Source organism: Scomber scombrus, chromosome 19 (genome assembly GCF_963691925.1).
Source record: "Scomber scombrus chromosome 19, fScoSco1.1, whole genome shotgun sequence".
NCBI classification, from domain to species: domain Eukaryota; kingdom Metazoa; phylum Chordata; class Actinopteri; order Scombriformes; family Scombridae; genus Scomber; species Scomber scombrus.
The window spans coordinates 21,886,524-21,913,304 of record NC_084988.1 but is presented as its reverse complement, the minus strand read 5'-3'; the positions used below and the strand labels follow the sequence as shown (position 1 = coordinate 21,913,304).

The 26,781-nt window shown below is 41.9% G+C and overlaps 1 protein-coding gene across 1 annotated transcript in view; it reads left to right on the top strand.

Annotated features, from left to right (window-relative positions):
• Positions 1 to 26,781, top strand: part of alk (ALK receptor tyrosine kinase) — a 361,055-nt gene that overhangs the window by 324,685 nt on the left and 9,589 nt on the right. The window contains exons 12-25 of the mRNA XM_062440190.1: positions 564 to 729; positions 2,376 to 2,523; positions 5,300 to 5,410; positions 5,728 to 5,866; positions 6,898 to 7,062; positions 8,122 to 8,220; positions 11,744 to 11,899; positions 13,073 to 13,186; positions 16,064 to 16,250; positions 16,972 to 17,062; positions 21,298 to 21,362; positions 21,468 to 21,597; positions 22,732 to 22,829; positions 25,628 to 25,720. Of these exons, the coding sequence (XP_062296174.1) occupies positions 564 to 729; positions 2,376 to 2,523; positions 5,300 to 5,410; positions 5,728 to 5,866; positions 6,898 to 7,062; positions 8,122 to 8,220; positions 11,744 to 11,899; positions 13,073 to 13,186; positions 16,064 to 16,250; positions 16,972 to 17,062; positions 21,298 to 21,362; positions 21,468 to 21,597; positions 22,732 to 22,829; positions 25,628 to 25,720 (1,762 nt within the window). The remainder of the gene's footprint in view (positions 1 to 563; positions 730 to 2,375; positions 2,524 to 5,299; positions 5,411 to 5,727; positions 5,867 to 6,897; positions 7,063 to 8,121; positions 8,221 to 11,743; positions 11,900 to 13,072; positions 13,187 to 16,063; positions 16,251 to 16,971; positions 17,063 to 21,297; positions 21,363 to 21,467; positions 21,598 to 22,731; positions 22,830 to 25,627; positions 25,721 to 26,781) is intronic.

Genomic DNA, 26,781 nt, shown 5'->3' with positions numbered 1-26,781 from the left:
AGAAAAAGAGGTGCTTCACTCCCCTGGTGTTCTCCCTTTTGCTTCTCTGTGTTTCACAAGCTTTAAATCAGGATTTAGCACTGCTGCGTTAAGTCCTTCCACCTCCATCTGACAAGACTAATCTTGTGCTAATTACAGTGAAAAGAACTCCAATTAGCAGCGACACATGGGATTACACAGGGAAATGAGGAGAAATGTTTGTCACCTGTGATCCTGTCACTTACGTCCCCTGCTGCACTCGTCAATGCGATAGCAGCATCTCTCGTATATAAGAGGAGATTGCGCTTTTAGAGGCCTGTCTGCCTTCCCGATGTGTAATAATTTGTTTCATATATCTGTGTGTGCGTGTGTGTTTGGGTTTTTACTGATGTGAAAGTGGAGCAGTAGGTAACGCTGAAGTGGAATGAATGTGAAACAAATAGAGCTGTAATGAGTCTGTGGCGCACTGGATTTCAGCCTCTCTATCATCTTTAAGTTGGGCGTGAGTGACTCAGTGAAGGGAAATGCCTGCAACTCTATACGAAATGCTAAATGTATTCTCTATTTTTCTTCTTTGTGTGCAGCCAAAAAATGGATTTTCCATACCTGTGGGGCTGTGGGCCCCGAAGGCCCGACTCCCACTCAGTGCCTCAACTCCTACAGGAAAACCAACGTCAGCGTCACAGTAGGCACCCGAGGGCCCTTCAAAGGCATTCAAACGTGGCAGGTCCCAGAAACTGGCACCTACAGGTAGGACCGATGCCAGAGTACAAAGCCTCACAGCACACAAACATCAGACCTAGCTGTTATTTGTACACATTTTTCCCATATTAACACCCACTCTGGAACAAGTCCATCTCTTTTTGTAAGGTCTCTCGTGCGTCACCTGGTCAATCATTAGGAAAGCTAAGGCTCAAAAGCACTCAACACACATACAACACACAGTACACACTTAACCTTGCTTTCTTAGCACAAGCCCACTCTGTGCATCTCACGTATTTCACAAGTATGTAGACTCTTCCTCTCACTCGCCCACCTCCTCTCTTCTGTGCATCAGCGGTGCATCAATCTTCCACCAGCAAACAGGAGGAAATATCACTATCAGATTCTTGCAGGAGGGAGCAGAGGCTGGAGTAATGGCAGCTAAACAGCATGATTCACACTATACCTGGCTCCAAAAGTCTGGCTCCAAAACCCACCCACCTGTATGTCTATGTTGGTGGCCTTGTAAGGTTTCAAAATACCTCAACAATAAGCCTCAACACCTTGACCCAAAAGCAGTGTGTTGCACCAGGATTAATACTGTGATATCCTCTACCTTGCACGGAGATCAATATTCCTCCTGTGGGCATCCATGACAACATGAGGCGTTTAACTTGGATTTGACTTGGACATGCCAAATAAAAAAACATCTGTGAAAAGCTGCCTAACCTACACACATCACCTGCATGAAACAACAGGGCACGCAATCGCACACAGCTCAGGCAAGACCCTTGAGTCTTAAAATACCTGACGAACAGTAGCTCTAGCACTGTCTTAACACACACCTTGCAGTTCTTTTTAGGAAAAAGAAAACGAGCTTCTGGCTGTGCAAAAACACTCCAGAACTGAGGTCTTGACGCAGGTCGGGGTTTAGTTGGCAGAGGCTGTAAATGAAGCTGACAGACGGCCACAGAGATGAATATACGCTCTGCATCTCCCAAAAGTCATTAGTCAAACAGCTGAGTTAGCTACCGAGCACTGGGCAGCATCCTCTCTCTCTCTCTCTCTCTCTCTCTCTCTCTCTCTCTCTCTCTCTCTCTTACTACCACCAGAGAAGAGAATTATCGAAATACTCCCAAAAACCAATCGAGTTGCTTTTTTTTCCAATTTTGGCAAGAAAACTGGAGCATTCAAAATGTGTGACTTCTGCTACAAAGGTGTTTGTGTTATTCTGTGTGTGTGTGTCTGTATTTGTGTGTCCCCCCTGCATTGTAGTCTATGCACGGATTTGTGTAAGATTCAGAATAGCATGTCGTGCCAGGTCAAATATTTTTATTGAATCACCCCGGGTGAAAAAGTGTGTGTGTGTGTGTGTGTGTGTATGTTTTCAAAATGTATTTAGGCTGCTATTTAATGCTGTACACTTCATGAAATCGCTGGAGGAATAGATAAGGACTGTTTATCAGCCTCAGGTTATTCCAGATAAACGCCCACTGTATAGCTCAGGATATATAATAAATGTGTCATTGTTGGGTGAAAACTGACAAACAGTGCAAACAATGAAGCCGCCTTCTCTTCCTGGATCATTAGGATAATTACCCTGCTAATTAATTTCTTCTATTTCTCTTTTGTTTTGCTGTTTCGACACATTTCTTTCTGTGTGTGTGTGTGTGTGCGCGTGTGTCAAACCCCAGGATCACAGCTTACGGTGCAGCCGGCGGTCGAAGTGTGATGGCCATGAGCAGATCGCACGGCGTCTACATCACGGGAGACTTTCTGCTGAGGAAGGGCGAGGACCTTCACATCCTGGTGGGACAGAAGGGAGAGGACGCCTGCCCCAATGTGAGTCGTGTACAGATGTAGATGTAAATGCATTTGTGATGAAAGCAAAACTTACGGAGTAGAAATAGTTGTAAACCGCAACGATTCCACTTAATGAATCAAACATTTTTCATTTCTTTGCACATCAATCATCTGTTTGTTTTCTCCAGTGTGGGAAGATTAAAGTTGCTTATGAATTTCATATTGTATCCCTGCCCACCGCTCACCTACATACACTGATGATTGAAGGGGTATTTCATTATTTAACAGTCTATAAATAGGACAACTTTGACATTCTGATAGAATGAATATAGATAGAATAGAATCAAAAGAACGCTGCAACCCTGCCTCAAGCACTCCGGACCTCACTTTTGGAAACCTGCGCTCTAAAAAAAAATCGTAATCCTTCAAGTCCACCGCCGACCGTTTTAAATCTGCATCAGGCGCTTGCACTGATCTCCCTCGTTGTCTCTCTTAAGCTTACTTGTGTTCCAGGGGTGGCTGTCATCCATTACGCTCTGGAGTTTCTTCAGTGGCAGCGTTGCAGCGAGTTCACAACTCTGAGACTAAAACCCTCACAATCCCTCTAGTCACCAATGAAACCATCCGTCATCCGCCATTTAAACACTTCAAAAGCATATGCCAGGCCCCGCTAGTGGAAAGAGAGGGGAAAATGGGTCAGTCGCAGAAATTTGACGCTAATCGAACGTTGATGGTCGAGGAAATTAGAGATCTGAAAAGATTCACGTTGAACTTTTGTTGACTGGATAGGTCATACTGGTACTTTCATGTCATTGTGGTGCATGGTATGCATGTTAATACACTGTCTCTCTCTCTTTCTATACATAAATTCATCCACAGAGTAACACATTCCCATATTAATCTCTTAAAGCTACTTTAATTTTAGTCCATTTTAATATCATCCGTGTTATATGAAGGCAGCTCCAGTATGTCGGCTCAAGAGTATCATTTACCTAACATATCAGGCTAATTAATGTTCAGCCTACTTATTAACTGGTATCACTGGTATCATATCACCGTGGTTACAATGGGATGCCACAGTGCCTTTTTGTGTTTTGTGAGGCAGACTGTGTAGCTCAGAAGGCAGGTGTCCTCGCTGCTATCTTTCACTTATTAGTTTTTAACACAGTGAGTCATGAAGGGCTCAGCGCCGACAGCAGAGAGGGACCGGTTTGTTTCCGAAGTGAGACAGAAGTCGCTTAAGGTTCCTCTTATTTCCCCCCTCCCCCGTTCTGACAGCAGAGACTCTCAGACTTTCAGGGGTTCTCTCTCAAAGTGATTTGTGCTGTAAAACAGTGTTTTCCTCACACCTAGCCGCCTCTCCAGTGAGCGGAAAGATATCTCCCTTGTCTTGACAAATATTTGGTCTTTCTGTGCATGTGTTTCTGCTACTGCCCTACACACACACACACACACACACAGACTATGGAGGACACACCCCTGCTTTCTGTCGTTCCTTCTCCGATACTTTAAAGCGAGAAGCTGGAACGACAGAGCTGGCTGACTTTAGGAAGAATCTCCCAGAACATTTGAATGCACCCCCTCCACCTGTCAATCACAGTCACCAAAGTCCCGCCTCCTCCTTCTCCTCCCTCCCAGCCTCTCAGAGCTTTCAGTTCAGGCAGGAGGAGGGAGTCCAGGGAGCAGTGTGTGTGTGTGTGTGTGTGTGTGTGTGTGTGTGTGTGTGTGTGTGTGTGTGTGTGTGTCTGTGTCTGTGTATGTGTCTGTGTGTGGTTCAGGCAGAGTGAAGGGAGGATGCCTTCTCACTCTAAGGCTAGGACTGGCTCGGGGCGGTTCAGGATGATAGCACACACAAGGCAGATGCATCAATTCATAAAAAAAAACCAGCTAAGGGAAAGTCCCTGCATCTCACATCTTCAGCCAAAAAAACGTCCAGTTTTCTTTATGAGGAGGCTGTATTTTTTGAGAACAGAGTGGAAAAACGACTAGCTGATTGACAGCCTGTCTTTATTAGTGAATGTGATAAATCAACTGAAAACATAAAGCCAATAGAATTGTTTTTTTCTGGTCCTGGTCCAGTATGCTGCTGAGCTTACACAAGTGTGATGTGGAAACTTGAAGCCTCCAGTGCACAAACACTGAGAATGGACTTTACATTGAAGTAGGCTGCTGTTAAACGACTGTAATGAAATATATTTGCATATTTTGGATTATTAATGAGGGAAAAGGAGTAGGTGTCATTTTAAGGATTTGAACAAGTAATTGAACTTTTGTTTTGAAAAACCATATCTGAGGCAATTTAGTATTTTTTAATTTCTTTTTTATTATGTCTGGAGGGGATTTTAAACCACAGCAAAGATTACCACTGTTATTAGTATGCAGTCATCAATCAAGCAGGTAATGTGGATCTGGTTATATTAAAAATAGAGATAAAGTTAAACAGAAACAACCCTGAATATTTCTAAAAAGCAGGATACGCTACAATAGAAAGCAAATGAGATGTCTCATTCAGTCAGTAACTTTTATTCATCAACAGGAAGCCATTCTACTGCAATATCACACATTTACATTCATGTAAACAGCAGATCAAATCACACTGAAATTGTCTTTTAAAGGGAACATTGGTCCTTGCTTCTCAGTGCCAGTGTGCATATTGGATATATTTTTTGCTCGGTATTCGCTCGCCATTATAATACTAAAATCCTGAGACTCTCCAGCAGCTGTAGTTTGGCAAAGCGCTCAGCCTTCTCATACACAACTGACACCCGTGAAAAGGAATTCTTGGGTGAGCTGACACGTCTCTCCCTTCCTGCAGACCAACGGCATGCTGAACAAGATCTGCCAGGAACAGAGCGGCCCGATGGTGAACAAAACTCAAGTGAAAGGAGGCGGAGGAGGAGGTGGTGGGGCGACGTATTTGTTCAAGGTAAGAGGGGTGCTAAGGGAGCGATACACTCAGGGACTTGATATTTTTATACTTAGATATTCAGGAACTGTGTCGACTTTTATTTGTGTGATTTTTCCAGTAAAAAAAAAAGAAAAAAAGAAAGTGTGTAACACATATAAAATCAGCACAGTAACTCTGCTTCTTCAAGTTCTGTCTTATTGTTGATGTTTATGAATGACTGCAGCTGAAGATAAATCGGGGACACACTGGTTATTTTTGGTATCTCATCACTGAACAGATAAGCTACTAAAAATCCCAGATACAAAAAGTATAACTGTGAACAAAAATGACCCCAGGTGGACAAAGGAGTCAACATCCCCCTCATCATCGCTGCTGGGGGAGGAGGCCGGGGCTACAGCAGCCAATCGGAGACCCAGCTGGAGCAGATGGATGACCTCAGCCTACCTGGTCGCAATGGGAAGTCGTATGCTGCAGGTACACCACACACTTTTTTCCCCCTTTTTTTTTTAATGTGTGTTGTATAGTCTTGCATGTGTGTGTACATGCATGGAGGGAAATACTAGAAAGACATAATAGTGTGTAGTAGTGGTGAGTGTGCATGAGATATGTATGAGACCCAGATTTTAAAACACAACTGGGTCATGACTACTTACTGCTGAGAGAGGTTGTGTGTATTCCCTGTTATTAGCTACCTGCACTTGTAAACACATCCATTCATCCAGATGTGTCTACCTCTGTTTTAAAGCACAAGTTTCATAGTTCCACTTTTGCAAGCCAGTGTTTTTGTGTTCCAGTGGAACCAGAACACAATGTGACCCCCCTTCTTCATGATTATTCATACCAGGCACTTTGTCCCACCTCACTGCAGAAGTACACGCTCCACTCTACCAGTGTAATGTTGAATCTACGTGCACACACACACACACACCGCCGGATCCATTATTGATGTGCTCGGCGTTGACGTACAACCCCAGAAAACATAAGATATTGATTTTTACATCTTCACAAAGCCAAAGGTTTACTTTTGAGGAAACTTGGTGAATGAAAAATAAAAAATTCAGCATGTCTTGGAGGGGTGATGTTGCTACTGTTGCTACTTTTTTTTTTTTTTTCTCCATTTGTTTGTATCTCTCAGGCTTCAGATGGAGAAGGAGGGAAATGAAAATGGAGGGAAATAAAATTGGCGAGCACAGGGGAATATGGGGAGGATTAGTTTTTAACTTTATTAGCTTATAACTTTAATCTCCCGGTACCAGGTCTCTTTAAGGGTTTTTTTAATGTTTTTTGTGGTTTGTTATCACTAATATTGGATTTCTATAAAGGTGTGTATATCTTTTTCCCCCCCCATCCTTCAAACTTTGACCCACTTTAAGAACTCTCTCTCTCTCTCTCTCTTTCTGCATTCCTCTCTTGTCCTCTCCTTCTGTCACACTCAGATTCACTACGCAGCACATTATTTCACATGATACCAAATGTGTGTGTGTGTGTGTTGTGTTTGGTGACAGGTGGAGGTGGAGGCTGGAGTGACGGCACGCCTGTCAGTCAGGGCGGCAGGCCGCTGGTGCTCGGGGGCCAGGGAGGGCAGGGTCAAAAGTTCTGGCATACCCGAGGCGGATTCGGGGCCGGCGGGGGCGGCTGCATGTCTGGAGGCGGCGGTGGAGGCTACAGAGGTTAGTCCAACAGATTTCTGACACTTTTTTCTGGAATATTGAGTAAAAGTTTCAATATATAAATTGCTTTGGACACCTTGTTTCTCCCAAAACGGAGTGTATATCATTAAGAACCCTGTTTGTTGTGTAAAGATAAGCTTTAATGATTCCCAGTGGAAAACTGGGTCATTACAGTTGTGTGTGTGTGCAGCATAAAGCATGAAAAGAAACAAATATAAATTAAAGCTGCAAGCAGTGATGAACGGGCCCTCGCTCAATCCACCCCGAAATCCACCGCAATGCTACGCCCATCAGGTTTAATCTAGGCGAAAGATTTTTATAACTTTTCATCTCCAAGGTGTTAAGATGAGTAACATCAAAGTCGGTGGGGTTAAATCTCTAGGAGGAGTTAAAATATGAGGAGTTGAAATTGCGAAAATGGCAGCAAAATTGAAAATTCATATCACAATGGCCGACTTCCTGTTGGAGTTAAGGTATGGGTCCAAGAGACTTTTTTGTGCGCCTTTACATGACGCGTATGCGTACCAAATTTATTTTGTCTACGTCAATCTGGAGCGAGGGGCTACATCTTTTTGATTTGCCTAGGTGACACTGTTGAGCCATTTAGCCACAGCCATTTTTGCGAAACATAAAGTATTGAATTTTTCACCAGGTCTGGCATGTGTGTACATTTTTGTGAGTTTTTGGGCACGTTTAGGCTGTCAAAAATGCATTTATTTTCAGAAAATAATAACAAACCCTACAGATTCAACAGGGCCTTCAAACTGTTGGTGCTCTGGCCCTAATAATAAGATACATACACAACAATAAAGTAAATAGGGAGTGAGCATAATGCAAATAAGTGTTATGTTAGAATTCATTAGGGAGAACAAGGGTGGAAATTTGAATTGAATGTAATTGCAACATGTTAACATCATAAAACAAACAGCGGATGATGTGTGGAACATGCTTTCAAATCTTCATCTCCATTAGAATACACCACATGTTAATCAGTGTGTGAATGGCCCTGAGGTATGATCATATTATTAACCGTGTTGTTGTCTCCCTCCCGGTCTCTAGGCGGTAACACCTCCTTAGATGACAACCCCAAACACGACGGCGACGACGGCACGTCCTTCGTCGATCCAGACGGAGAAATCTTCCTCCACCCTCTGAAAGGTAAAACTATGCTAAGCTCATCATTAAAATTACCAACGAGTCAGCAGTCAACACCTGCAGTCAAAACATTTATATTCTGCCTTTGATACCTTTCTAGTGTTTGTAGGTTGGAAGTTAATGTGTTTGTACTTCACAGAAGGATGAGCGGGAAAGAACAGCTTTTGCAATTAAAATGTTCTATTTGATTTTTGTTGTTTTTCGTTACCTCCTACGGTACAAGCTTTTTACAACTCTTAACTAATGTAGATTTATACAGCAAGATGTGAATCAGTTGATTCGCTCTGTAACATCAAAAACAGAGTATTGTAAAAAGTGATGCGAGAGGCGAGTGTGGAGTTTCTCCTTCCAGCCAAAGACTATACAGTGTGATGAATTTATTGATCTCCAGACAGGGAGCTGATCAGTGGATTAATCTACCATAAACCTATTGACCCATCTCTTCTCTATTTGTCTTGTAAATTTGAACTTGGCAGATACTAATGTTCTAAGAATAAAATCATAGCGCTGCAGAACATTTAAAAAAAAAAAAAACCCAACAGCCTGACTGAAAATTTGAGCCGTAGCGATAAGCTTGGTGACCTACCATACATCATCCAAAATTCCCTCTTCACTCTGCTCTGGGAGAGAAATAGAAAAATAAATGGGGAAAAAAAAACCGACACTGAAGTGGGTTTTAAAAATGTTCTTCCATTGGGCTGTAGTCAAGTATGCGCCCATATCTCTGTCCCATTGAGCTTTAATAATGGTGATGCTGTCTAGAGAGGCAGCACCTATTTCAACATCAGTTTCATTTGTCATCAACCTTACTCCCGTTTCCTCCGGAGGGGAAAAACAAAAGACTCCAGCTGTAAATAAGACAGGGAATTTAGTTTTTTCACACTGCAGAGACTTTCCTCATTTATTAAATTAAACATTATCGTCATTCCTCTTTATTTTGTCCCCCCGCTCTGAAATGGTTCTGGCTTCACCGCTCTATAATGTGAATTAAAGCAAGGAAATTTCATTAAAATTCAAATGCGTGTGCACTAATTTCATGCAAATTTAATAAAGGGTTTGTTAATCTTCTGAATCTTACACTTTGTATCAGGATATGACTGTAGTGGTGGTCAGCTTCACCACTTAATGTGCAAATAAAACACGTTATTATTGTGCAACAGCAATTCACAAACACTTTTAAGTATGGTGACCTCATTTTTATAGCCTCATGAGGCTCAAATCAAACATTAAATGAGAAATAATAAAGATAGACATGAGAGATGTAGAGTCTGTACAGTCACATTTATACATCTGTGAAAGCTTTTATAATCCTGCATAAGAAATCTGCACTAACTGTTCCGAGAAAGAAAGTGACATGATTTATAACCAGCCAGTTTCCCAAAGGCCTGAGTCATTATCGTAACACGCGGGCGCAAAACTTGGATCGTAATATTGCTAATTTGATAACTAAAAAGAATATCATATTGTGTAAAGGTCAGGTTTGAGAGCGTTTGCGGTTTCAAGTTGTAATCTGCGAGTGGCTACGGCAGTAATTTCCTCCTCAGCTGGAACTGCACAAGCAGGTTCTCCAGCACAAATAAAGTACAGCGGGTGATGGCCGAACAGCTCCACTGGGCGCATTGAAGGTCTCAAAAAAAGCATCAAAAATCATTCTATTAATGTTGACAGAGACAGCCGGTTTGCAATACAGTGCCCCTAAATCCTCCAAATAGAGGCTGATTCAAAAAGCAGTCTGAAGGAAGTACAATACAGATAGGCTGTCCTATTCAGTATTTCCTCGGCATCCTCATATATATACAGCCAAAATATCCACTTTATTTAGAGGGCGTGAGAGCTGCAGTGAAATGCGTATGACTGAGGGAATAGCAATTTTCCAGGTGCGATGCAAACATCTGTGCGCACCATTACTCAACAAGCTTAAGGGGAGAAAATGACCCATCCGTATACGTTAGGATCACTTGGCTCGTGGAGAATAATTTGCGCGGCACATACATTACAATTATATCAAAAAGACAGAGAAATAATGTGCAGGATACCCCTCAGAGGAAGCCGGGCTTATCCTTCCTCGCTCCAGCAAGGAAAAGGAACATGAAGCAGTTCTCAACACGACTGTGTCTAAAGATCCATAATACAGAGCGTCACAAGCTCGCATTAGTATGCCGTCAACATCTGGATTCGAGACATTAGTATTCTTCCTCCAAAAACCTTTTCTAGTGTTCCCGGGCTCGATTTATGTATTTGTACTTTTAAAGATGATAACAGAATGATGAGAGAGAATAGATTCTGCAGATGAGTGAATTGGCTTTGCTTACTAAACAGTGCCAGCTCTCCCAGACGGGTGTATAACTTATTCATATTGGACTGATTTGTCCCCTGTGCTCGCTGTAGTTTGCAATTAAGGGACTGATTTAAAATCTAATTAAAGTAAAGTGTTGTAAAAACAGTTTTTTGGGCAGGTGTGAGTAGTTTGCTTAGGAGGAACAGAGAGTGTGCAGGTTTTTGTTGCAGATAAGCACACCTCCAATCAGAATCAGCTGTGATGTATGTGACTGGAATGAAAGTCTGCGAGCTCTCGGCCCCTCCATCCGATATATGATGAGTCATCCCGGCCGTACACGTCTTCATGTTTTGCATTATCCCAGCTAGCGCCGATCATGAAATGTAATCACGCTGCAGATGAGACAAGAGAGCGCAGCAGAGGACAAGTGCAATGTTAACAGTTCGGCTGTGCCACGAGGAGAATGTTGATGCCGTGTTTACATCTCCTCGCTGTGAGAACGGCGTTAGCTTTTACAGATTCCAGGCTCCGGATGATGATTTTCAAATATTGAGTTACTCCACCGGAGTGCATACAGCTTGAGTTGCATTAATTTTAAATTTTAACACACACTTGTGGCGTGTCAGCATGTCTATATTTGTCTGTTCTGTGATGGTGGCGACCTGTCCAGAGTGCACCCTGCTCCTCTCTCTGCGACCTAAATGATTAGCGCTTATGCATAATGGATGGATGGGTGGATGGAGGGTTCTCAAACACAGACCAATCTGCCAGCCGACCTGAATCTGCACTTAAAAGCACACTACAGTCGTGTAATAATCAGACTGAAATCTAGTTTTTACCGTTTGAATCGCTGCAACAAAAAAAAAGAAAAAAAATCAAGAGATGTGGGCTGAAGACAAAGCATACACAGAGATGAATATCATGTATTATGTAACTGGGTAGAGTGTAAGCCGGGTGATGATGATGATGATGGTGGTGATAGGGAAAGTATTACCTCCAAAAGCCACCCTCATACATTCTTTAATTAGGATCATTTCCAGTTAATTACATTGTAGTTGTAGTGAACTTTTGCTCATTTTACCAGTAGACATGCCAGAGAGACTAATCAAACTCTGCTCATTTATGAAACATTTGTGTGTGTGTGTGTGTGTTTGTGTGTGTGTGTGTGTGTGTGTGTGTGTGTGTGTGTGTGTGTGTGTGTGTGTGTGTGTGTGTGTGTGTGTGTGTGTGTGTGCACGTGCCTAAAAGGTATGGAGGGGGATGGTGAGGTGATCATCAGTCCGGTGCAGAACTGCAGCCACTGTGAGAGCGGCGAATGCAGCGAGATCAAGGACAGCATCGTCTGCTACTGCGAGTATGACCTCGTCCTGGCGGAGGATGGAGTGTCCTGCGTCAACGCCACAGGTTCGACACACACACAAACACACACACACACACACACACACACACACACACACACAAACAAACACACACACAAATACAAACACACACTTTAAACTGAGTAATGAAAAGCTGCAGTCAGTTTCTCTCTCTCTTCCACACAAAGAGATCAGAGATGAATCCAAACGTAGGACTGGATTAAGCTGACTATAATTGCACCTGTAATAGACTGTGACTCACGGAATAGATAATGAATTAATCTACAAAAGTAATTAAGCCTGCGAGGCTCTGTACTTTATTGAATCTTTATCTGAGGAACGTTTTTTAATAGTGCCTTAATCATTCATAATAATTATCAGTCCACAGGATAAGCTAACCTGTTAATGAAAATGGATATACCACATCTATAGCAGTGCTATCTACTCTGTGGTTTGTCATTTATCTCTGTAGCTACAGTCTTTATCTTATCATGCCAAGGATTTACGATAAAAGGTTTCACCTGGATACTCATGTAGAACATTATTCACTGGATTTGAAATGTGTTTCATAATAGGCTTAATGACCCTAAGTTCATGTGTCTGGCTCTGCTTATTCCAGCTGAAATCAGTTTTCACAAAAGTGTGGCGTCTTCTTTCTCTGTGTTAAACTGTCACAAAGGAATGTAGACAAACCCCTGTGGACCTAAAATTGCCTCTTCAATTATGACTTGTAATCTCAGATGAATAATGAATATATGAATGTGGATCTGAAATGAATTAATATGGGGGGGATGTCACTTTATAATTCGGAGCAAAATAACAGGGCTATTACCATCTCAATAATATCTTAATGACCTAGAGTGTCTCCTTGTCCCCGTGATTTTGCAAATCTGTTCTCTGTAATGACAAGCGGTACATAATTGTATGATGCTAGGTCAGGAAAGGTCGCCATCTCAATACGGATTCTCTCGTTGTGCAGATTTGTTCCTCAGCTTAGGCAAGAGAAATGAGATCTCTCTCCTCCGCCACAGAAAAAGGAATTGGCATGCATCGTCCATCGCCGCTCCTAAGCTCTGTTGTGTCATCGCTTTCACATCATTAATTAAGTTGGGGGGGATCAGGGTGGCGAAGTGAATGTTAATACTCCACCGAGGGGAAGATAAGGACTGCATGACGCTGTTGTTTCTCACCCTCCCCTCCTTCCCTCATCGTCTTGCAGAGTTGTCCGCGCCGCCTCCTCAGCCGCCTATCTCCCACCTGCCGCTGGGTCTGTCCGTGGGTACCTCTGCCCTCATCGCCGCCCTGCTGCTGGCCGTGTCCGGAGTCATGATAAGTAAGTGGGGATGTGCTACTGAAAGACAAAATACATCAACTCTCAGGCAGTCCAGGTTTTTCCACTTCAGGTGTGATTGTGGAGGAGACTGTCAGACAGGAATGACATTTGAGTGACAGATGCTATCTCGCAGCCCTAGTAATTATGACTGGAAGCTGGTGGTTCAGTTCAACTGACATCTATATAGGTCCACAAACTTCCTTATTTGGAGGAGGAAGGGTGGATGGGAGGCATTAACCCAACATTGAACGTTGCCACAGGACACAGCTGTCTGTTTCATAACCAACCAGGTGGATCAGAGTTCAAGTTTTTGAACTATAATCAGTCCTTAACCTTAACCCTGTGGTTATTATTGTAGCCATGACAACAAAGGTAGACTAACTTTAACTATAGGGCCGTTTCCACTGCAGGAAATTCGGGGTGATTTTACGGGGCTGTGACCGTTGGCGTGTGTCTCCATAGCAGGAACCAACCCTGATGGACAATCTCCTGGAACTTTTACAGGGGCAAAACAAGTCCCTGCCTCGGGGTGGTTACTCCATGCGTCCCCGAAAAATTCCTGGGTGGGGCTTGAGGTTGACTCGGTGCTGGTTGGGTATACTCAAATCAGGATGTGATGTTAACAGAAAGCACCAACATAAGCGCCTATAAACTGTTGCAGAATGATTGTCACCTCAAGAGTCCGGTGGTCCTATCAAGGTCCTACTCTGCAATGGAGACACGCCTCCTAAATTTTACCCAGAACTTCCTTAATGGAAACGGGACTATAGGGATCATTTTAACCCAAACCATGATCTTTTCCTAAACCTAACCAGACCTTAACCACAGACAAAAGATGTTGCCCTGCTGATTACTTTACTTCTAATAGGGTCGCCAGATCAGAGTCATTCTGGAGTCACATGATCAAACAACCCAGTTGGTCCTTTCAATTGGAGGACTTGTTCTGGAGCATGACTGAATTGAGGATTTGTGATGAAAAGTCATAGATGCATATAACATAAAAACATGCTATAAGATAAATCACCCACTATCCAACAGAACAATACGCACATACACAGACAGCATTTCTGCCTTTTTATTAGTTTATTTTTTAAGTAGAGCACTGCAAAGCTGTTTTTGACACTATTTATGGTAGGTGAACTTCACTGACCAGATATCATTTCATTGGATTGGTCTTGTAACTGCTGCAGATGCAGGAAAAGTCTTTGTATTATATTGATGTAATCCAATGTATACTCCATATTGATTTCAGCTGTTGAGCAGTCACTGGTGGATAGAAACTCTTATTAGAGAGGATGAGATACAGTTCAATAGGACAGTTTGTGTTATTGTTTTCTTCTCCAACCTTTAAGTTGTTCCATGATAGGTAGGGGCTACATGTAAAAGAGTCCAGGGTGGCACAGTGGGTCTAAGGTTTGATACCCAACTGGACTAGGGGAGTTTGCATCTTCTCCCTGTGCTTCCATGGTTTCCTCTGGGTTCTCTGGTTTCCTTCCATTGTCAAAAAACATGTATATTAGGCTAATTCTCCTATCAATGCACAGTAGCTGCCCACTGCTCCTAATACCTAGGATGGGTTAAATGCAGAGACTGAATTTCACTATACAACTTAATGCATGACAAATAAAATACCCTTACCTTACACACATGTTTTCAGTAGAGTAGACAGATAAATGAAGATATATATAAGTACATATATGCACTGACTCAACAAAAACAACAACTGAATATTGAGAATGTAAGTAGCTGTTACTGACCATGAGCAGCCCCACTGTGCGGACACTCTGCTAAGTATATGAGAGCTTCACATTACATGAGTGCTCCCTGCTTCTATCTCCCTTTTGCACAATAGACGAAATGTTCTCACGCACACATTAAGTTCTCCAGCATCTGGCCCGGTCCCTCTCAGACGCCTCTTAGCACATTGTTGTCAGAATGGGAAGTGAGCCTCACGGCTGGTGCAGACATCCGTCTCCCCCCGCCTGCTTTCAGGCTATTACAGCCAGACATATGCACTCATTGAGCCATCATCTCTTCCACACACACACACACCCACGCTCACTCTCACTCTCGCACTCCTCAGGCTGCCACACACACACACACACATCCAGTCTCACACCTACGCTCTTGCATGCACACCAGTAGACGAGGTGGGAGCTGAGGAGGTGTAGGACAACCTCTGTGATGAATGAAACGCGCTAATGATGGATGGCTGCTTAGCTGGTGGCTGACAGCACTCGTACATTAGACAGCACTTGGTAAATAAATAACTGTCCAACACACACACACACACACAGTAACACACAAATGTAAGAATTCACACACAAATACTCCCAAACAGTTCTCTCTGTGACTAATGTGTTCACAGCCCTAGTCCAGGCTTCTGGCACTCTTAAAGTGTGTGTGGTTTTGGGTGTGCATGCATGAGAGACAAAGATTAAAAGTAGTGTCTTCATACTGTGGGCTGCTCTACATAAAGTGCATTCATTTGCAATGTGAGGGAACAAGAGAAGGGCTAAGTTGATGTTGTTTTTAGTGCTTTGCTGCATTGCTTGTACTTGCACAAATTTATTTAATTCTGAAACATGACATATCTGAATAATTTTAGAGAGACAAATCAGGCATCAGATAGAGAAGAATCAATATTTCACACACACAAAGGAATTCTATTTCATAAAAATTGCTGTTGAACAAGCAAAAGGTCTTTAGAGAAATAATAACTGTAAAAGCTTTCCACTTTGTGCGGTTTGGCTCGCAGCGATAATATTCAACAACAATAGGGGTTCAAGGTTTTGTTTGTTTTTTTAAATTGTGGATATATCTCCGTGGTGGAATGAAACTTTTTTCTTTTTAAATGTATTTATTTCATCTCGTCAGTGTACAGGCGTAAACACACAGAGCTGCAGTCTATCCAGCTGGAGCTGCAGAGTCCAGACTGCAAGCTCAGTAAGCTGCGCGCCTCCACCATCATGACCGACTATAACCCAAACTACTGCTTCGCCGGTAAGACGGCCTCGGTCAACGACCTGAAGGAAGTGCCACGACGCAACATCTCCCTCACCAGGTAAAAAGCTTCCAGATTCCAAATCCAAAAGCAGCAAATGTGTTACTCCAGTGCAGTGAAAACGTCTGTCCACATCTGTGAAGTGTGGAATTGCTGATTCAAGGATAACAGCATCCAAGCAAACATGACAAATGATACACTTCACTGTAATTGTTAAAAATCCACAAGCACAACCCTACTGAAATAGGATGGATTTGTAAATAGAGCATTGTGAGACAGACAGAAGCTTGAGATATTTCAGTGGTATAAATATAAATAAAAAATATAAATGAGAAATATTTAAGTCTCTCTGTGCATGGACCTGCTGCAGTAATCCAAGAGACTATTTTTTTCACAGCTCTTTTCAATATTTAATGCATCTTTCATGTGTTTATAGTTCACCAGTTTATCTTTCAGCCTCTAAATCTTTGTGATAAATTCTTTTTTTTTTCCTTTTCTTGTGGATCCATGAATATGTTACAGCATCTTAGACTACTGTGAGGAAATCACTGCAAAAAAGGAAAATATGAACTATTATTAGGTGTCAAAGTTCACCATTCTACACTCTGTCATCATTCTTTGAACACAAGTGTATTTACCATATTTCTTCCTGGGAGTTGCTTTTCATATCTTCTGAAATGTCAGCTTAAAGTTTGCTCTTGTATGTCATTCCTGTGTGAGCGTTTTGGAGCCTAAAATATGAATGTAATTGTAAATAATTGATGTGCTGGTGCGCCTCCAGGGGTCTGGGTCATGGCGCTTTTGGTGAAGTGTATGAAGGTCTGGCGGTGGGGATACCGGGTGAGCCGAGTCCACTTCAAGTGGCTGTCAAGGTGAGCTCTCACCCACTCTCTGGAACAATGACTGTTGTATTTTCCGAAGGTCAAACTTTGATGGAATCGGGTTTAGAATTAATTTAAGTCTAGCTGAGCGCCATACAGGCTGCTAAACTAATTACCCAGCATCCATTTATGCACTAAAAGTACTTTATTCTCAGGACAGAGGATCACGACATTGAACAGGTTTTTTTTTGTTACATTTGGTTGCTTTGTTTGCGGTTAAAGGCTCTGGAGCACAAATGCTGTACCTGTACCTCTTTTTTTTTTTTTAAATTAGATTAGATTCAACTTTATTGTCATTGCACACAGTATATGTACAAGCACAACTAAATGTAACTTTGTATCTAACCCCAGTGTAAACTAGTAAAGTGCTGAAAAGAAAATAAGTTATATATACAGGTTAAAATAACTGTTATATACAGGAAAATAAGTTATATATATATATACAGGTGAAAATAAGTTATATATACAGGTGAAAATAAGTTATACGTACAGTTATACATGCAGTAAAATAAGTTTAGACAAGTTATATATACAGGTTAAAATAACTTATATACAGGAAAATAAGTTATATATATATAGAAAGGTGAAATTAAGTTATACAGATGAAGCCCCTTGAAAGTTCCCGTTCAAGCTGAAAGCCAGCTGAATGGCAGCTGACTCCCAGCCGGCTGCCAGCCGACTCAGCAACCCCCTCCTTCTCCTGGGCGTGTCTATCTTTTCCTGTAAACCCACCTATTCATTGTAATACAGGGTATGACCAGGTGATGGCGCTTCTGTCACAGAATAGCCCACATATTCTATGAATTTTTACTGGTCATCCGAACCAGTAAATTTACTTACTACCTAACATAACCCACTGACTTTTTATATGCAGGCACCACAACTTAGAAAAAATATTTAAAATTTCAAGGAAGACCATGACTGAGCAAACAATTTGCAGACACAGATACATGACTATCTTGAATAAAAAATGCGGAGTGTCTATTTCCACCCTACATGTAGCCTATAACAACGTGAAAACATGGCGGGTATTCATCTTCCACGCCAACAGAAAAGGGCGAATTTAGAAAGGTTTCATATCTTATGTTTGTTCTAAAGACATTTCTGGCGGGAAAGTTGTATTATATTTTCATAATCTTTCCTCAGTGAATGCATACAAGCGTAAGTTTGTCAGTTAGACACGTTATAACATAGGACCGGAGTGGTGGCGTAACGGGCAGCGTGTCCGTCATTAGTGCGGGAGACCTGGGTTCGAGTCTTTGCAGCAGCAGTTACTTATTGACAATGTTTTCAGCGGAAAAACTCTGCTGCATTTTCATAACTTTGTTAAGTAAATGCATACAACCCGAAAATAACTGACTTTACAACCTTCAGGTTGTTAAATGATGGAAATCAAATCTTGACCGATAATTCTATGGTTCTCTGCTATGTGCCATGAGTTTAATATGTGTTTAATGATGTTCTCTTGGTTAACAGGAAGTGTGTTTGCCTGTAGAGTATTTTAAGAGTGTTTTTATTGTTTAGCAGTGAAGAAAGGAAAATGAATGGGATGTTTGTGCTAGAAAGAGAAACAAAGTGTGCGTGACAGGATTTGGCAAGAGTTCATACTGCAAAAAATCGGAACACATTTTCAAATCAAAAAATTAAATAGCCTACTGACTGATTATTTTGTTATTTGTTTTGAATCTAACACAAAAAAGAAAGACAAATTGCTTTTCATATTTCAATTTTAGGCTCAGATCAATTATACGAAATGGAAAAACGTAAACGACTGTATTTGATTTTAGGCAAGACAACGCAGCTTTATTTATATGAAAATAAACATTTGACAGTGAGAAATTAGAAACAAACGTAAAAACAAGGAATTTACAGAATGATTAACCTTTCATTTGATGCTGGTTTGAATATTCTCACACAAATTATGCCAGAGTGCTAAAACTGAGAATGAGTAGTTCAGCGTCTGCTAATTTGTGAATTGTAGAATTGTTGAAAAATGTGCAAGCCAACCCCGGTCTATTCAGTGCATGCTGTAAGTCAGGTAAGCCCATCCACTTTATTAGCATTATCATTGCTTAACTTTTTGTTTGGGCTTAATGGGCTATTTGGTTCCATTGCCACACAAATCACGCAATAGTGTTCATGGCCGTTGCAACTACAGTACTTTCTGAGAAGGGGTGCGGATTTGGCGGGGTGATGATGGGTTTGGGGGGATGGTTGGGAGCCTGTTCCATTGTCTTTCAAAGCGAATGCCCCCCTCCCCCCACACCTGTGCATGTCTCCTGGCAAACTGTGAATCCTTTGAATTTTTCCTCCCACGGCTCTATTACGCCTGCTCTCATTATGATCAAATTATTTTAACAATTATGTTTTATAACATATTGCCAATAAAATAAAAGTATTGAACAGACTCACTGGAGCTGAGGTTAATGTTAGCTGCACGGACAGAGACGTGTTTTCTCAAGCGAGTTCAAAGTTTTATCTATTTTACTTTCTTTTGACAATGACACGCTGGATGATGATTTCGGAGGTAATCCGACAGGAGAAGGATTGTGTAAACCAGTCGGTCTCAACAGGGCTTACGATTGGCTACGAGAAAGTGACGTGTCGGGGGGTGCCTCGAGTGGGAGATCCCCCTCCATTCATAACCCGTTGTGCGCCAACGTCATTCATTTCATTTCATTTCATTTTGACTTTTGACTTTGTAATTACCGGATAACGGAAACCCAGTATCAGTGTCAGAATATAATAGCAGCAATAAGAAAAGAATAAAGAACAATAAATAATAAATACTAAAAAACAAACGAACAAACAAAAAACTATAAGAACAATAATAGTAAGAAATATGTAGTAAAATAGTCGTGACATTATTTACATTATTTACACCGTCCATTGAAATACTATGTATTACAGTAAATAGCGCGTCCTGTTTTGAATCACTAGACGGGGTATGTCACATGGGCTATTTCTTGGTTTGACAGTGACAATGATTTGTCAGAGGTCCTGTAAAATGTACGGTATCTTCAATTGCATCCTTCTAATGAATTAACTCAGTTTATGTCCATGGACATTATAATGAAAAGGCTAAAGGCTTAATATTAGTTTGCATCCAGCGTGCTGCGTGGACTTCATTACATCTGCTGCACCGCTGCTACCACAATTATGAAATGCTAAGTTTATTGTCAGTGACTGTGATCCTCATAAAAGTAATATTTTACAAATCTGCATTATATAAACTAACGAAATTCGTTAAAGTAAGTCATTTGGCGACTTCTAAGTCATTAAACTAAGTCTTACTTTTACTGGAGTAAAGAGTTGAATCAGGACGTCTGCTTTTACTAGTCTTTTTTACACTAGTATCTAGTACTGCATACTACACAGGCATGACTCAGAATAACAAGCTTGCACTTTTTAATCATAGTGCGTTTTGTTAATTGATCGGCTATGTTGTGTTTTACCGGCGCACAGCAGCTTCAATTGCATCCTTCTAATGGATTGAACTATATTGCACCCTTCATTAGATAGATAGATAGATAGATAGATAGATATACGTTATTGATCCCAAGCTGGGAAATTATAGTGTAGCAGCAGCATTACACAGACACATAGTGACGATACAGTGACAATAACAACAACATATAGTATAAGGCTACTTTATGAAGAAGAACAGAAGTAAATACAAGTTATATTAGTGTGTAAAACTAACTCGGGTTTCCTGCACTAATACCTACGCCTCCCCGTGGAAAAATGAAGCATTGCAACTGGTTTTCACTCAGGCAGTTTAGGGGCGTTTCCAGTCGGGGCCTCATTGACACGTCATCGCATTTCCCCCCTGGTTCCATTATCGGCCAGTCAAGGACCTATCAAGGGGCGGTCAAGGAGCCATCACGGAAACAGGGGAAATTTCTAGTGGCTTCATCTGTATATAGAGGTGAAAATAAGTTATATATACAGGCAATTAAGGTGTGTATATATACAGGTTAAAATAACTTATATAGACAAGAAAATAAGTTATATATACATATACAGGTGGAGTTATAAGTCATATCTATACGCATATGGGTGAGATGAATATTATATATAAACATGGATTATATACAGATGAAGGTGAGGTGAATGTTATATATTCAAGCAAAGAGAATAAGTTATATATAGAGTACAAAAAACAAAAAAAAATACTGTATATTACAATGTAAACTGTAAGATGTATTTATTTCTTTTAACAATAGACCCTTCCTGAGGTTTGTTCTGAACAAGATGAACTGGACTTCCTCATGGAAGCTCTAATCATCAGGTAAGAGCCAATTAAATAACTTACACAATTCCTCTGCTCATGTTGTGCCAACAAAGCCATTTGTCACTATTCACACTTCCCCCTGCTTTGTTTAACTCCCTGCAGTAAGTTCAGCCACCAGAACATAGTGCGCTGTATAGGAGTCAGTCTGCAGGCCATGCCCAGGTTCATCCTGTTAGAACTAATGACTGGAGGAGACCTCAAGACCTTCCTGAGGGAGACCAGACCCCGACTGGTGAGACTCACTGATGTATCATTTGCACATTTTAGCCGGATTTCCACCGGGTCCGTCAGCGGCACGTTACAGCTGCGCCACAGTTTAGCTCCGTCCTCTGCCCAGCGTCAACTCACACCGGGAGCGTTACAGCAGCGGAGCGGTGCTTTGCGAGCCAGCAGTATTCCCGCGAGATCCTGCGATAATCGGGAGACCGCGAGATCCCGCGAACTGGGTGTATAAAGTCAACAACAAGAAACAACTGGTTACTTTGCTTCTCGGACGTGAAACGAGACCCTCTGATCGATTGACTACTGACCTGGGGCCACCGGTTATGACGTAATGTGGATGTGAGGTTGTGATCTGCGCATTGTGTTTTATTTTGAAAGGGGACGGAAGTTTTATTATGACGATTCTGTGTCTGACTTCCTGTCTGGTGCAATCTGCTCTGTTGAGCTTGTCGCGAGTTAGAAACAGCTCCGTCAAAAATAGAAATGCTGCGGATTGATAGCGCTGCGGCGCGGAGAGCCGCTGCTGGGACGTTGCTGAGACGCTCCTGGTGGAAATGCTCTTATTGATTATAGTTGTACCTATCAGCTCCGGTGACCGCGGCGCAGCCGTAACGTGCCGCTGACGGACCCAGTGGAAATTGGGCTTTAGCCTGGCAGAGTCATTTTTCAGGCACCAATGAAGGGTATAAGAAAATGTGTCATTGTCATTAATTTATAGTACTTAGACTTTTCTCTTATGTAGGCATGAAATTTATGAAGGGTAAAGACGTGTTGCCTGAATGATAATGATCAAATCTCACAAATGCGCACCAACCAATGAACAGGTGACAGATTGAAATGAGCCATTTGTGACAAGTTTCTACAGTTTCTCAGAGAGTTGAATCTGATTTGAAAAACTTGAAACTTGAAAAACAAACCTCAAAGAAGTTTTAGAGAGTTTTACCCATCTTTTACCTTATGTGTAGGTGTATAAAAAGTGTTTTTTTCACACATTCTCAGAATTGAACATCCTCTGATCCAAATTAAATCAAACTTTCAAACATGTTTTACTTACAGTCACAATGTACCAGCTGCAAATCTGCCTCTGACATATTCATTAATATCTCATTCTGGCTCTGTCTTTGTCTCCTCTCTGTTTAATCAGGAGCACCCGTCCAGCCTGACCATGGTGGACCTTCTCAATGTGGCCAGAGACATCGCTAAGGGCTGCCAGTACCTGGAGGAGAACCAATTTATACACAGGTAGTCCACCAGATGCGCCCGCATTTTGGTACATGCGTGTGTGCAAAAAAACAAAAAAAACAGCAGGTGTAAACAAATACGGCTCGATTATGAAAAGGATGTGTTGTATTTTTCTGGCTCAATATTCCCCCGTTCTACACAGATCACAAAGACAGAGAGAGAGAGAGAAATGTGCACGGAATTGCAAATGTGAGAAAGAAAACATACAAACCCCTCGAACACAAACTTGCCCTCGTGCATCTGCTGATTTCTGCTCAGAATTATGAGCCTACTGCATTCATCCAAGCGTAACATATGGACTCTGCATGCCTTTTGCCTTCTGCATGATAGCAGGAGAGGACAAGTGATGGTTTTTAGCTTCGGAGCAGCCAGATGGGGTAGCCGGCTTGCCTTTTTACGGTCTGTATACGAGGCACGAGTCGACAAAGTGGCCCCTCCGTATCCATATTCACACGGCTTGGTGAACCGGAGGATGTGACTCGAGAATTATTAAAAGCTTTCTCTTGAACCTCTTCTAACAAACATCTCCTTCACGGACGTCCACGAAGGAAAAAGTCGAGTGCATGTCAAAATGGAAAAAGGTCAGAATTGCTCCAACGGTCGCATTAAGGCAATTTAAGTCCGTTTTTGACTTCCGAGGAATTGGCCAAGCACAGAAGAGGCCTATTAAACCTTGTTTGCTCCGACATGGCAAAGTAAAGCCCCATCAATCCATCTGACTGGCTGACTTCTCCGGAGGGTTTGTGAGCTCCTGTACGGGGCTGCTTTTCTGCCTTCAAACCCCCCTCCCATTAAAATTCACCATAACGCCGTCCTTGAGGCTTATTTCAATTTTTATGAAGGTGTGTTTACTCGGGGTTGAGTAAAGGGCAGGTGGATGAGGGAGGAGTAGCCGACTATGCAGCTTTTCTCTCGGGGATTACTGGGCTGGAAGATGACCCATGGTGTGCTCCAACAGGTTAAATCACTGGGCTAATACTGTCAGAGAATAAAACACTCTGGCTTTTGTGTGTGTGATTGTGCTTTATTTTTGGAGCTGGTATTATGTTGTTTTTGGCAGTGGATCACATAATGTTACTGTTTATTTACTTTATTTTACATTAGGCTTGGTAGCCACAATAAAAGCACTGTGCTGAAGAGGGTTGAGTAGTTTAACACAACCCCCAGGTGTTACAATAGTCTAATAATAAAGATTGTCCTCTAAGCACAGCAGTGAAATGGGTCTTTAAGCTGCAGTTAGTACTCACTGTAAATAAGGTCTACAGTATGATGCCTGTTAACATTGTTTTAATAACAGCCCTCTCTCCTGTCACTGTGCTGCGTGTACAATACAATAGCATGGCGTCCTTCCCTTAAGCCCTCAGCTTGCAGTCTGTGACAGCTACTGCTGCATTTCAAGGCTTGTCCTTGCCTGTGAGCAAAAGCAAATCATTTGCATGAATTCTTCCGAGCCATTAAACAAGGACTGCTTGAATCCAGCTACACCAGCTCATGGGAAAGGATGTGGCGAAAGTGTTGTCGTGTTTGTGTATGTGTTTGTGTGTGTGTGTGTGTGTGTGTGTGTGTGTGTGCGCTCTCCTACATGCTGATAGTAGCCACGCCGTGATAGAATTGATTCAGTCTTCCTGAAACAGCCGAGATGCCTCTAAATGGATTGTTTTACTAATAATTTTTTGGTGTGGCGCCACAATTTAGGTAATTCTCTGTAGCTGCTTTGATAAGTCATTTAGCTGCTTCAGTGTAAATGGGACTCAGGCAAAGTTATAAAAACTGAACAGTGAGTGGATGCCCTAAACGCATTGTTGATTTTAGTTCAGACTAAATGATTTAATATCAAGCTCGCTGAATAGTTTTCAAACTCTTCTGGCACGTCGAAGTGGGGCAGCCACGTGCGGTTTGCCTTAAAAAGCCCTCACTTTAAATCAGTCTGAACTATAACTTTATCCTCATTGTGTCATTTCACATCCAAGTTCATCAGAGTACAGAGGCCAAACATCAGAACAATGTGCTGCTGTCTGCACGCTTGCTGCAGTTTACTGCTGTGGTTTGTACTGCTGCTAGTTTTTGTGTGTCTGTGTTTGGTGGTGGTGGTGGGAGTGGGGGGGTTACCAGCCCTGCCCTGTCTCATGATCTAGTTGGAGCACGTTGTCACATGATGTTATTTTGATGTTAAATTCTGGGTATCTTTGGTCTGATGAGGAGCAGTGTGCTCGCAACGTCACTTCTTAACGTCTTAAGAAAGTTAGATGCCCCGGGAGCAGAATACAGTGTGCGTCTGTGCGTGTGTGTGTGTGTGTGTGTGTGTGTGTGTGTGTCTGTCTGTGTGTCGGCTCTTTCTCCTTCTCCTCAGACAGGAGTAGAGCACGCTGTGTGAACTACAGTATTTTTCTCAAAGAATAATGAACACAGTACAGTGCAAATATGAATTTTATGAATTTTCTCTTCTAACCCACTCTGCCTTGCATATACTGTGGAACATTTCAATCTTTTCTGCGGATGCACCATGTGGGCAGAGTCATAAAAGCTCTGTAGGAAATCATACACTTCACCAGCTTGCCCAGGGCAACTTTGCAGTTGCACTGAACTTCAGATCCGACAGGGGAGCGTCTGTAGGTGTTTCATACATGGAGTTCTCTTACAGATGCAAATATATGAAAAACTTTGGTGAACTACTGAAGAGATGAGGCATGATCCCAACTGTAAAAAAAATGTCACTGTTCAGTATATCTAGCTCCTATAAACAGTAGACCTCCATACATCCAGGCAGTGTGACCTTACAGTGTGTGTTTGTCTTACAGGGATATTGCGGCCCGGAATTGCCTGCTGACCTGCAAGGGGTCGGGACGCGTGGCCAAGATCGGAGATTTTGGGATGGCTCGGGACATTTACAGGTATGACTCAGACACAGATCACAGACGATAGAAGACGAGACCCATCTTGGTCGGCTGTAAATTGAGACCGGGTTCAAAATCTCACTGCAGATAGGGAAATGAGAATCCCAACAAGATGTTTCCTGAAGTATCACAAGTCTGGACTGAAGTAAAAATCAAATCACTTTTATCACTCAGATTGTCTCATCTGGAGTGTGTTGCGGTGACATATCAACATCTAATATGAACTAGTACGTGCCGGCACAGAGGGGACTGAACATTAATGCTGCATTAGGCAGGATATTTTCTTCCGGTCATCTTATTGTTATTCTGTTTGGGCTTCATCAAACAGAAGAATCCATGCAGCCTTCACCAACCATGCTTGTTATTTAAACAGAAAAGCATGTTTGTCACTGCATACTAAAAGAGCCTATGTGAAACCTTTGACTATCTTCTGTTCTGGATTATATCTTACCACTAGCAGTCTTCCTAAATGGCTCTAAAAGTTCAGATTTTATACATTAAAAAAGTGATCAAGGCAACTGATGCTACTTGCTAAAGTAGACCACCTTCATGGTCACAAGAGGAACTGTTACGGACGGAAAGCAAACCTAAGTGTTAAGTGACAGCTGACTCAATAACTAAACTAGCTAAATAAATTTTAAAAAATGTACATATATTTGTAACTTGAATTAAGAAAAAGAATCACATATATATTAAGTGCTCCCTATATAATTAAAAAAATATCGGTACATATCGGACAGCATATACGCCGATACCGATATGTCTGTGATAGGCCAATATCGGCCAATAATATAAGCTGACCAATATATTGGTCGGGCTCTAGTAGGATCCATAATAAAATATGACAGATGCTTCCCACTTCCTCTTCAACTTTTAACTACTTTGTGCTTTGGCTCTGAACATGAACAATGGACACTTCTTCATCCATAAGGATGGAGTAATCAAAATGCAAGAGCAAAACCCAAACTGCTTCCCAGTAACATCAGTGAGTGAACACAGTCCAGAGAAAGCTGGACTGTGTGACTGTTCTCTCTTACTTCCTACTTCCAGCTAGCCTG